The sequence below is a fragment of the Malaclemys terrapin genome, chromosome 2 (assembly GCF_027887155.1).
Source record: "Malaclemys terrapin pileata isolate rMalTer1 chromosome 2, rMalTer1.hap1, whole genome shotgun sequence".
Lineage (NCBI taxonomy): Eukaryota > Metazoa > Chordata > Testudines > Emydidae > Malaclemys > Malaclemys terrapin.
Genome location: NC_071506.1, coordinates 42,763,945 through 42,777,543, shown reverse-complemented (window position 1 = coordinate 42,777,543; position 13,599 = coordinate 42,763,945). Strand labels below are relative to the sequence as shown.

Here is a 13,599-nt window from a genome sequence, read left to right as displayed (position 1 = left end):
CTTAGAAGCAGCAGATACCAATACTCAAACTTTTTAAAGGCTCCCTAGAAGGGGAATGTGTGGGTGAGAGGGTTGGTAATGGAGTGTAGTGGTGCCTTTGACTTCTAGGGGTATGGCTAAACTAGAAGAGGTATGTGTGATTGGCATGTCTCTCTTCTAAAGTTTGGCTTTAAACATCTTTCTCCTCCCTCCTCCCTTTTTAAATCCTGGTCTAGACATAAAGTAGGTCACTAGATGGACCCAATTTACAATCTGTTTCCTGATAGACTCTAGTGTCCATTTTCTGGAAAACAGCCACTGTTGGCAACTCCAGTAGAGACAAAGGACTGAGTAGGCATGAAAACTGACTCACCTGAACCTTGGTGATGGTCCCTGGGAGGCAGTGCAGATACACTTGTGGTGCTGCTGGATCTGCACTTCTATGGCTATAGAACTAGGTTGAACTTGGGTCTACATGGTGGTCAGTCTGGCATACCTTAAACACATAGGTGCACACATCCCTAAAATTGGAAATGTCAGTGGTTTGCCCAGTGGCCCTCTTTCCCCAATCCTAGAGGTAGAGGATGGGATTTTCAAAGGCACCAAAATGCTATGGACTCTCAGTGGGGCTTGTGATCCTTAGTTACTTAGGTACTTACGAAAACTCCACCCACAAAGTTTGTTTTTAATATGATTGACGAGCAATGGCAAACAGATGGATTTTGCATTTCACCCTGTGAAGATAAGGTTTGTGGCTCTCTGTCCGTGCAGCAAAGTATCGTACCAGCTATTCTGAGGTTGACTGGGGGGGGGTGTTGTACAATCTATGACTTGCTTATTTCATAGCTCACTCTGGAGAGCTGACATGTCTTGGGAAGAGAGAACCAAGTTTGGGATAAGAATACAAACTGACATCCTCCCAACTGGCTGTAGATAGGATGCCTTGGATCACTTTACTGATTTTACTGTGGTATTACATTGGAAATGTAAGCAATGCTGATAGACTCCCATCTAGTTACTGAAGGCAAAACTGGCAAGCTTCTAAAGGTGACAATTGTATCAAGGTGGAGCCAAACTCCTGAACCTTCCTAAATGCACTTTTTTGCTGGTAGTTCCCAGGCCATTGTCTGGGGTAGTTTGGTGTCTGAAACAACATTTCAGAAATATGTTTTTAAAAGTAAGGCTTGGAATTCACCAGAAAAGCCATTCCAGCAGCATCTGTGCTACTATGTGAGAGACTAGTGTTTGCTGACTGGGCATAGACTCAATGTTGTAAATGCAGCCTACTTTTCCCTTTGGGTGAGGGTGAATCTCTCATTTAAGCAATCAAAGGAGCAGCATTCTAGGCTTCAAAGGGAGGCGTGTCCCATATGATGACACTTCTGGCTTTCCAGGTGGCTTTTGAGTGGGGAGAAAAATGTGAATTTCAGTTCTATACCCTAGGTGCAAACAATCCATACAGAGAGGGAGTTGCTGTCTTATGTCTGTGGTGTCTCAACTTGGATTTTGTTGTTTTGTTAAAGGTACTTCCAATGAAGCAGCTCAGTTTTTATCGAAAGAAAACCAGGTGATTGTCCGGATGCGAGGTCTTCCTTTCAATGCAACAACAGAAGAAGTGCTGACGTTTTTTGGCCAGCACTGCCCAGTAACAGGAGGAAAGGAAGGAATCCTGTTTGTCACGTACCCTGACAACAGGCCAACGGGAGATGCCTTTGTGTTGTTTGCTTGTGAGGAATATGCACAAAATGCACTAAAAAAACATAAGGACTTGCTGGGTAAAAGGTACATTGAACTCTTCAGGAGCACGGCAGCAGAGGTTCAGCAGGTAGGGTGAAAGCTTCCAAATATCTTGGGCTCTTCTAATCAAAAAGCCAGTCAGGAGGACACAGTGGTTGGCATGTGGTTGAGGTCTTGAGGAATTGCTTTGTATCTTGTTGTGGGAGGAGAGTTGTTTGACCTCAAAGTGTGGACAAGGTCAGAAAATGTACCTTGTGAAGCCTTTCATAATCAAGAGTTCTGATCCCTGTTTGTATGCATAGTCAATCTGCTCACTCTAGTGACTGTTTTTATTTAAACTGCCTCTCCCCCCCCCCCCCCCCCCCCCGCTAGCTATGCAGGCGGCATAATTAAGAGACTATCAACAGGACCACTTACTAAGTTCTGACCAGTCATACCTGGGCAAGCCTATTGCACATGCAGGGGTTGCACAGGCCCAGTGGAAGGCCTCATTTGGCTTGCAGAACCTTTACTGGAGGGGATGCAGATGGCGGCACTCAGGCTGATTTCAGGGGGCTGGCAATTACAAGAACAACTTCTAAATTAAGTACACTTGATCTGGAATCATTGGGACACACAAGTAGAGCTTCACAATCCCACTTTTCATCTCTTGAGTTGACCTGCGTTTGAAGACCACTAGTGTCTAACAAATCATGTAAAGTATCATCAGAAGGCTGAGATCCTCTGCTTTCCAGTGGTATATAACATTAATTAGTAGTCCTGGGAAATTTAACCTGGAGTTGACTAAATTCTAGAAAACAAACCACCAACAACCAAAAAAAACCCCTTGTTTTCTGAGTTCAAATTTTCCATCTTAGTTGCTTAACGTTAACTTCTGTCTAATGATGACTATCTGGTTAGAGGCCTGTTCACTGTAACTTATTGCAAGTTGTGTGATTCAGTTTGGCTGCATAGCAGCACGTATTTGTTTCGGCTGCTACCATGATGCCTAACTGTGTTGGTATTAGTGCATTCTAGGAAAATCTGGACAACTGTCCTGGGCAGAGCAATCCCTAAAGTAAAAGAAGGAATATTGTGCTTTCTATTACCAAAAGTGGTGGAGATTCAGCTTCCCATCCTGTCCCTGGTTGGGGTAAAAGTAGTCCCACACAGCTCTCTCTCTTTATCTTATACTGTGAGAGCTCTCTCTCTCTGTTTCAGTCTGCTTTAATCTCTTCAGCAATACACAGATTGTGAGGACAACAGTAGAAGGGGGCGGGGGGGCAATGCATTTTGGGATATCTTGCCACATAAAGACCTGCAAGGAAATAGGATCAGTTAAACCAGTTACAGAAACTGAGAGTCCTCTCCATGCTGCAAACAGTATGTTGAACTGGCTACCAGCAGTCAATCATGTGCCAGTCTTGGTCAAGGAGACTTGTTGCAGTGGTAGGAAGTGTACTAGCACACATGCTGCTCAGCTGATTGGTATTAACAGTGGAAATGCTAGTGTAGACTGACCCTTGTCATTTCTGGCATCTTGTCACACACACAAGTTTTGAGTTAACCTGGATTTTTCATAGATCTGGAGTTTGACTCTTTCTATAGAGCCTTCTCTGTTTGCACTGACAAAAACATGCATAATATTGCTATATGCATAGAAGTTTTACGTAGATGTGATCAAAGGAAATGATTGAATATTCACATAACTGTTAGGCAGGGCTCTTACTGTTTAAACTAGAAACAATAAATCTAAAATGTAACATGATCTTTTTGGCCAAATACAATTACTTTTAGCTGACAGATGGTGTTGCTATGTGGGCTACTTCCACCATTAAAATAACTAAATGGTGGCTTACACTGTACCGTAGCACATGAAACAAAAATCTTCTTCTAGTTTCAGGACTCTTCTCTTCCTCCACCTTGACAGTGTCGTCTTGTGTCCTGGTTAACAGCTGCTGCTTTTGTCATCTAGGTTGGATGCCTTTTATTGGAAACAACTCTTCTATGACCATATAAAGTGCTTTGGGATCCTACAGGATGAAAAGTATTATGTAAATGTAATATACATAATTAGTAAGTTGCTGCTCTGATACATTTTCTGGTATGGAGCACTGCAACTTGCAGTCTGATCAAAAAGAAACCAAGATGACATTTTCAAATAAAGCCACCCAAAGACTTCAGACTTATTCAGAACTTATTAATTCAAGCTGTATTTTTTCCTTGATTAAAAGCCTAGTGCTTAGATGACTTACCTTCTAAGTATTGCACAAGTTGACTATAATTTACAAAAATTCTATCTACATTCAGTTCAGTAGAACAAGCTTGAGGTCTCACCATTTCTTTGTTTCTGTTTTTGTGCAGGTGCTGAACAGGTACTCTTCTACACCTCTCGTTCCCCTTGCAGCACCGCCTGTCCTTCCCGTGTTACCTCAGCAATTCATGCCTCCGACCAATGTCAGAGACTGCATACGTCTGCGTGGTCTTCCCTATGCTGCCACTATAGAGGACATCTTAGAATTCTTGGGGGAGTTTTCTGCAGATATTCGGACCCATGGGGTTCACATGGTATTAAATCACCAGGTAGGTAGACAACAGGAGAATGCAAGTCATGGTTGCCCGTGTGCTACCCACCACATGATCCCCTGGGTTGATTACTAGTGGAATAGTAGGAAAGCCACCTTGATAAAGCCCCTAAATGCTCAAAGGGGAGACAGATACTGATTTGGTCCTCCAGGAGTGTAATGGAAATAATCAATAGTCTTTCACAGAACCTAACTGATTCAAGGCATTATATTTTTTTAATACTGGACCCAGTGTAGCAAACAAATTGTTAACAGGATCAACCGAAAACTTGGTATGGTTATCTGTAAATGTATGTAGAATTATTTCCATTGTCTGTAAATAGGTAACTCATGTTGCACGTGGGGGTTTTGAAAGCATGATGTTTTGGGCTCTATATGGTGAAACATACATCATCACACCTAAAAAGATTAAAAACATTTCCTCTCTTTTTCTTGATGATAGTAGATGAGGTAGTGGGGGTGAGGAATCTGTTTTTGTGGGGTTGTGATTAAAAAACAAACCAACAACAAAAACCTTTTAGACTCTCCAGCCAAAAAGTCTTGTCTATAGTTTGTTTGACTAATGGTAGGGGTTTCTTTTGTGGGGGTTTTAATTTTGTTTTGTTTTGGGGGGTTTTTTTGGGTGCCCAACTTAAAAAGCCTTTAAAAGGGACTCTTTAAGAGGATGGGTATTCAGCATTTTCTGAAACCAGTCCTTTTTAAGGCTTCTTAAATTGGGCACCAAAAATCATTAGAGCCAGGGGCCAAGGGTTATAAGAGAGTGTCTGCCTCATTTTAATATGGCCCAATACATTAATTTCAAAGACTTAGTTACTTGAATGTGATGCAGAAAATGTCAAGTAAATTCAAAGATTTTAATAATGTGTTTTATGTCCAGAAGATAGACACTACATTAATTAATCTCTCACAACCTACCAAAATCTTTTAAGAGGATTATAAAGGCAAGTTGATGTTTGTAACTTAGTGAAAAAGCATAACTGTCACACACTTATTTAACATCTGTTACGGGGCACGCACAAAGGGACAAGCATGTGTGTTGCTATTTATTTGGTGATTTTGTTATATAGGATAAACAATGTGATACTCTATAGGCTTGGAAGAATTTGTTTTTTTAGTTTAGATGGATAATGTCAATGTTCATTTTTAAGCATTATTTTTATCTATTTAAATTTTCACAATTGTGGGAAATTATGGGTGGGGTCAGAAGGTCAGAGGGTATCATGTAATGATAGTCCATATTGAGATTCAAAAACTTAAAGCTTTATAACTGCTAAAACACAATTATCAATATCACAGGTCAAAACATATTAAGTACATATTCCTAAATCAAATGTTAAATTCTCAAGCAGCACTTTTCTTAATTTGCTGGTCTATAAATGTCTATCGTAATGATAGAAATATTTTTGGTCGGTTTGTATGTGTATGGTGAAATAAACATTTACCAGTAAAAATCTAATGCTTCCAAGCCTACTATATAACTGGATTTCTGAAAAAAAAATTGCCTCTCTTCCCTGGGATTACAGATTAAACTGTTCCATTTACTCAACCAAAATATACAAATTGATACTTAATTTCATTCTTGTACTTCACAAATCTTTAATCTCGTATCAAAATACTTAGAAACCTGATTGCTAGTTCAGAGTGGTCAGCTATCTCTTAAACTAGCAATTGTCCCTCAGGGAGGGCTAGTTCCCATTCTCCCATAGCTTGTGGTATGGGTATGGTTAAAATTTTGTCACGGTTGCTTTTAGTAAAAGTCACAAACAGATCGTGGACAATAAACAGAAATTCATGGAAGCCCACAGGGCCGCCTAGAGGATTCAGGGGGCCTGGGGCAAAGCAATTTCGGGGGCCCCTTCCATAAAAAAAATTGCAATACTATATTCTCGTGGGAGCCCCTGTGGGGCCCTAGGCCTGGGGCAGATTGCCCCACTTGCCCCCCAACTCCACCTGGGCGGCCCTGGAAGCCCATGACCTGTCTGTGACTTTTACTAAAAATAATGAGGGGGGACTGATTTGGACGGAAGGGGTGTGTGTGAGAGAACCTGAGCCCTGCTGTGGGAAGTGGGGAGGGTTTAGTACTCACTGCCCCGGCGGCTGACAGCTCCATGGCTCGAGCTTGAGAGTTCTAGGTCCCCTCTGTCACCTGCAGCGGCTTGGCACTTCGGGAGCCAGCGGCTCTGCACTCTGGGGGCCCCAGCCCCAGGGCTGAAGCGGAAAATGTCTCAGAGGTCTCTGAAAGTCACAGAATCCATGACATAATTTATCCTTAGAGATGGGGTTAATGACCTGTTTGACTTAATCCATGAAGGCCTGGTTTACTCTAGACAATTAAGTCAATTTAAATCCATGCTCTCTGAGCAGCATAGTTAAGCCAACCTAACCCCCCATTGTTGACCATTCTAGGTTAACAGAACAATTCTTCTGTTGGCCTACCTACCACTTTTCAGGAAGGTGGATTATCTACACTGATGCGACAACCCCTCCCATTGGTGTAGGTAGTGTCTGTCTACGCTGAAGTGCTGCAGTGGCGCAGTTGTGCCGCTGTAGCATTTCAAGTGCAGACAAACCCTAAGTAAAGAACAGATAAAACTCATGTTGTCTAATATCTGAAGCTTGTTCCTTCAATCTGTCTCACATGTTCAAACGGTCTTGTAAATTACTCTGGACATGAACCATAATCTGTTATGATGACACCACATACACTATCCATTCTCAAATTGTCTTGGACTGACGTTTTGCCTTACTTGTCCCATTCTCTTTGGCTTTCTTCCTGGCCTGTGAAACTCATAAAGCGCACTAAACTTGGTGCTCTACTAACAGAAGAAGATAGTCCTTGCACCAAGGACTATAGTCCACTTCAGACACTGACAGTACAGTCTAGATATGCGAGACACATGTTCCAAACTTGAACCACTAGCTCTGTGGTGAGTGGCATCACAAAAGTGTAAGGTTTTTAAGGAAGGATGTAATTGTACAAATGGCAGCCATCTTTTCAGTGACTGAAACCTGGGTCTTTTATCACTCCAGTATAGACCTCTACCACTTGGGCTCAAGGATTAACTAAATTGGCTGGACTGCCAATTCTAAGACTAATTTTTAAATGTCCAGAGATGGTCCAGGAATAAATTAAAAGCATAATTTGTCAACACTGCTTGAGTGCCTGTGTGGGGAAAATGTTGGTGAAGAGATCTGCTGTCTTGCCATCTGTTGCTCTCCTTGTGTCCAACACAGCATGTAGTGGTAGACAGGAATCCTGCCACAACTGCCGCGTGGGAGCAGATCTCCTGCTCCAGTGTAAGGATTTGTCTGTACATTGTCTATTCAGGAATACTCCAGCTTTAGACAAGAGCTTGAGTGAGCATAGCTGCTTTAGTGACCCCCTCTGCGGGGGAGAGAGAAAGTTCTTTATTGCAGTATAGCCTGTGGTTATGACCATGGTCCATCTCCACTCTTCCTTCTTCATATGGCAGAGATAAGCTCTGCATAGGGCCTGAATTCCCTCCTGTTCAACCTCCCCAAATCCTAACCCCTGCATAACTGAGCTGCACCAGTTCATTACATGTTGGGCTGGCTACACCTGGTTGGCATTTTCCTCTTGCAGAACCTTCTGTCTGAGGAGTTGAGAGTTTCACCAGTGCTGGTGAATTCAACTGCCCAATACCCATGTTAAGGGTAGCTGATCACCCCGATTATACTGATGGAGTATTGAAGGGGACAGAGGAGATTAAACTTCTTGTCCAGTCACAGGTGGTGTCTGTCTCTTGGTATGCTCATATGTTGTAAAGGTCCATGTCTTGTAAGCTTGGCCATTTGCAGTTTAAAAGCAGCAGTAGCTTCCAAAGGCACATATATACTTGCCTCTGCCTCAGTAAGTAACAGACACTGGCTATGTTTAGGAAAAGCTTTTCATGTGTAGATTAAAAGGTTTTTTTGCAGTGTTGGAACCTTGTTGGTCCCAGGATATTAGAGAGACAGAAGTTGGTCCAATAAAAGATATTACCTCACCCACCTCATTTCTCGAATAGGTTAAAGGCTTCATTCAAAACTGCTGCCACAGTGCACATGCAAGAGGGTAAAGATTTTGTCGTGCTTGACTTGTATGGGAGCCTTGTGGAATAATGTTAGCGTTTAAATGGTCAAGCTAAGCACTGAGATTAATCAGTGGCTTACAAACTTGAATACAGTCACCCCTTTGCTGCTGTTGTTGTTGCTTTTTGTCTCCAGGACCCTGTTCCTCTTTATATAAGGAAATGTGCTCTCTGAACAGAGGACTAAAGTTCCTAGGCCTTGTCTACTCTAGAAAGTGTTTTGGTGGTGGTGGTTTTTTTGTTTTCTTCCAGTGTAACCTAGGGCATGCATTTAAACCAATAATTCTACAACTATAAACCATCCCATGTTGCACCCTCCTTCCCATGTGGGCACTCTTATTCTGGTATAAGAATGGCTTTTGGGGGGTTCAGCTTAAGTCCCTTCCCAAGCAACCTAAGCTTAAATGGAAAAAAGGCTTATACTGGGATAAGAGGTCTTCTAAACCCTTATTTTTACCAAAGCTATATTTGGAGCTAACGTGTGGCATTTTTATTCTCTCTATTCTGAGCCATAAAAATAGTCAGGCTATACTATAGATAACAGTTTTACTTAAATATTCAAAACAAATAATAGTAGAAGGCTGACAAACATTGATGTAATGTACAGTGGGCAGACCATGGGCCCAGGCAGTAGTGAGAATTTAAGTGCATCAGAACTGTTGATTGGTACAAGAGTTGGGGTGGTAATGGTCAAATAGTCTTTGTAAAAGATGCTGCTAACATTGCAAGTGACTCCTGTTTTGGTACCACATGAGTATTTACATTGGAACTATAGATTTGCTCTTGTCCTTTTCTTGGTTTTTCAGGGCCGTCCATCAGGAGATGCCTTTATCCAGATGAAATCTGCAGACCGAGCTTTTTTGGCTGCACAGAAGTGTCATAAGAAAACCATGAAGGACAGATACATTGAAGTCTTTCAGTGTTCTGCAGAGGAGATGAACTTTGTATTAATGGGGGGCACTTTAAATCGAAATGGCTTGTCCCCACCACCATGTAAGTTACCATGTAAGTTTTGCATGGTTCTTGGCGCTACTCTACGCTGTGTGCTGGTAGGTGTTGGAGCTTCTTTCTCTTCCCAGTTCTTTGTACGGTATATTAAATGGGGGTGGAATTGCAAGGCTTTTCAATCTGAAATCAGCAGAAGCCTGTGATGATTTTTCTTTTGGTTGTGGATTACTATTACTGAAGACGAATTACTTTCAAATTATACTCTTCTTTTCCACTGACAAACTTGTTTTCTGCAACTTAATTTGCTCTGGACAAGCAATGACTCTGAAAGGGAACTTTGCCCAATAAAAATTTAAATGTGAATTAGTTTATCACTGTGTGTGTGGACTCCATGCCCCTCCCTCTCTTTTAAAGGCTAATTCTTGCAACCACTGGTAATGCTTTTTTCCAAGTCTAAACACAAATATTCTACCTGTTGAACAGCTACTAACCCCTGGACTCTTCCCTAGACATCCAGAATGCATGGAGTTAAGGTTGCTGGTGTGTGAGTGAAATATGTATTTAGACATGCAGCTAAGCTAGCCAAATGTCTTGGTGGATCAGAAAACAGTACTTTGCTTCAAGCTGTGCTCCTTACTGGGTATGAGTCATTTGGGAAAATGGGATCTTATCTAATATTTGGGAGAAAACACTTAAAGGCTCAGGGGCTGACATCTGTTTAAAATAATATGGCTTTGAACCCATGGGAAAATAATACTTTGCTTCAAAGATTGCAAATGGCAGGATAATTGAGGTAGGATCCTCCTATTTATGCAGAATAAATGGAATATTCTAAATCCAGACAGGTTGGTTATGACCAATGCTGTTTGTTTACCTGGTGGCTCCTTGGTAGTCCATAGAGAGTTGGTCCCAGTCCACTTTCTAGTGGACAAATCATAGAATATCAGGGTTGGAAGGACCTCAGGAGGTCATCTAGTCCAAACCACTGCTCAAAGCAGGACTAATCCTCAGACAGATTTTTACCCCCAGTTCCCTAAATGGCCCCCTCAAGGATTGAACTCACAAACCCTGGGTTTAGCAGGCCAATGCGCAAACCATTGAGCTATCCCTCCCTCCATCAGAGAAATTATCACCATCATAATTGGTCCCCTTGTCAGCAGAAAGGCAAAGGCCTGAATGGGAGTGAGGGATAGACAGGTCACTCTCCCCTAGAGATGGGGCAAGTGTACTCTGATTTTTGTTCAGAGACTTTTGTGAAGGTTCCCAGAGCAGGCTAATGAACTCTGCTGAAATCATGGAAAAGTTTTTGGATTTCTGAGTTTCACCTTCTTACAGCTGTGAGCACAGGTGACTAAAAGTTCAAACAGCCCATGTCCCCTTGTCTGCTTATGATGGGGGAAGTGAGGAGTGGAGTCATCAGATGGTCTCTTCACAACTGCTGGTCCCTTAAAAAAAAGTGTGATCAATTTTGCCATTCCTAGTCTATCTACATTGATCAGAATATGGTGGTGGAAGAAGGAGAGACACACTACTCTCAAGTGCTTTGGGGAATAGTCTGACCCCCAAGTTCTTGTATGTGTGCAACTTGTAGAAACACCCTTTGTTTTTTGAATTTGCATTATCCTGTTAAATGAAGAAGTGACATGGTTGGAAGTACCAAGGAATAATATAATGCCCCTGTTGGGGATGGAGATCTCTAAATTGAAGGAATGCCCTGTATAATGGGAAGATTGGACAGCTATAATCTTGGATATTGACCAACTTTGCTCTTGTCTTTTGAAGAGAGGAGACTTAACTGAAACTAGATCAGCAAACCAACTCATCTCTCTGGAAAGAGAATTTGTTCCCACAAATCATAGAATCCTAGAAATGTAGGGCAGGAAGGGACTTTGGTAGGTCATCTAGTTGAATTCCCTTCACTGAGGCAGGACTAAATATTACCTAGACCATCCCTGATAGATGTTTGTCTAACCTGTTCTTAATATCACTGACTAAGATTCCACACCCTCCCTAGGCATTTTGTCCAAGTGTTTAACTGTGCTGACAGGAAGTTTTTCCTAGTGTCTAATCTAAATCTCCCTTGCTGCAATGTTATGCCCATTACTATGTGTCCTGTACTCTGTGGTTAAGGAGACCAATTTATCATGTGCCTCCCTATAATAACCTTGAGAGCAAGAGATGGCTTCTGTGTGTTGTGTCATACCTTTTTTTGTTTTGTGATTTCTACACAGATAACTTTATGAAAATGTGAGCAAGTTTTTTCCAGGTTGGAAAGACCCTAGATTTACTTTGAGGCTGTTTTGCTGAATATACTGGAATTTGGTGAACCATGTTAATCTATCCTCCTTTGGTTCTTTTAGGTCTTTCTCCTCCGTCCTACTCACTTCCAGCTCCTGCAGCAGTTATTCCAACAGAAGCTGCCCTTTATCAGCCCTCCATGCTTTTGAATCCACGAACGCTCCAGCCCTCCACAGCATACTATCCAGCTGGCGCTCAGCTCTTCATGAACTACACGTACTATCCCAGGTAAAGCAATGAGACAGGAACAAAGAAGTCCGTTTACAGCAAATGCATGAAGCTCTCTAAAGAGTATTGGCTGCCATGGTGAAGGCTTGTGCTATAGGGAATAGCCTGCTCAGTATTTGATCAGGGTAATTATTTCGGAATCCACTGGTGGGGTTCCAGTTTTAGGTGGCAAATTTTAATGTGTGTAAAATATTGGTCACTTGAATAGCGTGTGACTTTTTGAAAAGTGACCAACTGACTTAGAAGCACCCTTGTTACTGCCTCTCCGTGGGAATTGTCCTTTTTTTGTTAAGGGGCTTTGTCAGGTAAAAATCCCATGGTTTGCGTCTTAAAATCAGAGGTTTGCACTAATGTCTTTTACCAGAATTTTGCCTCTTCCTTCCCTCAACTTGTTTTGCAGTGTTCTGACTGATGCCCTCCATCCTCAAGGTAACTGCTTTTCGGTGTCGCTGTACAGTTAAAGGATTTTGTAAACTTTGATGGGGAAAGGCGCTATGTAAATATTCCCACGTGCTTCAGTGCAAGTTGACTGACTAATGTTCTTTTCCCTCCTCCATCCCCCATTTCTCTCCTCTGAGGGCTTTTAGCTTTTCCTGGTTAAAGGAAACAAACACCGGTCTCTTGTGGGTGGAGTATAGTGAGTTTAATGTATACTTCACAATCACAAAGTAACTATTAGTTCTGATTGGAATGCAAAGTACTTCATACTGTCGAGATTGTATGTGAGGTCTGGTATACACTACAAAGGTCAATGTAAGCCTTCTTGCGTTAACCTAGTTGTGCATGTGTCTACATTTAAACTTGTCTCTCACTGATATAAGCACCACATTAGAGATGCAGTAACACCGTCCCCCATTGAGCCGGGGTCAATGTACTGAGGTCAATGTAGCAAGAGGGTAAAAGCTGTTGCCTATGACAACACTAACAGTCCTCCAGCAGCTGTCCCACAATGCCTGACACTGATAGCTCTGCTCACAATGGTAAATGCCCAGTGGTCACAGAAACCAAACGGCCTCCCTTCCCTTTAAAGCCTCATACATTTTTTTTTAAATGACTTTTCCTGATTGTCCAGCTTGGCAAGCACATCTAGCAGCAATCCATTGTTGTGTACAACTGCCCAGCTGACCATGCAGGCTACATGCTCCAGAGGTACTCCGAAATGGAGTAGACTGGAGATATTGGATCTCCTAGGCCAGTGAGAAGAAGAGGCTGTGTAGGCATAGCTACAGACCCGCCAAAGAAAGGTGGATATCTATGAGCAGATTGCATGGGAGGCAGGCGAAGGGGTATGAGCAGGACTGGCACCAGTGCCATATGAAAGCAAAGGAACTGTGTCAAGCTATCAGAAGGCCAGCAATGCCAACAGTCAATCTGGTGCCGAGCTGCAGACGTACCGCTTTTACAAAGAGCTGAATGCTGTACTTGGCGGAGACCCCACCACCACTCCACAGACTATTGTGGATACCACCAAGAAGCCCAAGTCTCAAGCCTCTGGCAAGGAAGAGGTGGAGGAGGATGGGGAATGTGAGAGTGGGAGGTCCAGCTACAAGGTGAACCAGAACCTGTTTGAGACTCCACCGCAATCCAGTCGGTCCCAGCAGTCAAGCACAAGCGAGCCTGATGCGGGGAAGCAACCTTGGGTAAGTGTGTAAATGTATTTCCCATTACAATGATGGCACCTTCAACTTACCAGGACACAGCTGTTAACTCTTCATTAATTTACTTGTAGTAGAAGAGGTAGTGTTATCTGCTTT

The 13,599-nt window shown here is 42.5% G+C and overlaps 1 protein-coding gene across 3 annotated transcripts in view; it reads left to right on the top strand.

Moving 5' to 3' along the window:
* The window catches only part of ESRP1 (epithelial splicing regulatory protein 1), a 69,124-nt gene that overhangs the window by 25,888 nt on the left and 29,637 nt on the right, over positions 1–13,599 (top strand). Inside the window, exons 10-13 of one of the 3 annotated variants that reach the window (XM_054018434.1) lie at positions 1,503–1,546; positions 4,060–4,278; positions 9,178–9,376; positions 11,680–11,845. In XM_054018434.1, coding sequence (XP_053874409.1) covers positions 1,503–1,546; positions 4,060–4,278; positions 9,178–9,376; positions 11,680–11,845 — 628 coding nt within the window. Of the gene's footprint in view, positions 1–1,502; positions 1,805–4,059; positions 4,279–9,177; positions 9,377–11,679; positions 11,846–13,599 lie in introns of all 3 variants that reach the window. The other 2 variants (XM_054018433.1, XM_054018432.1) reach the window with 2 other exon arrangements.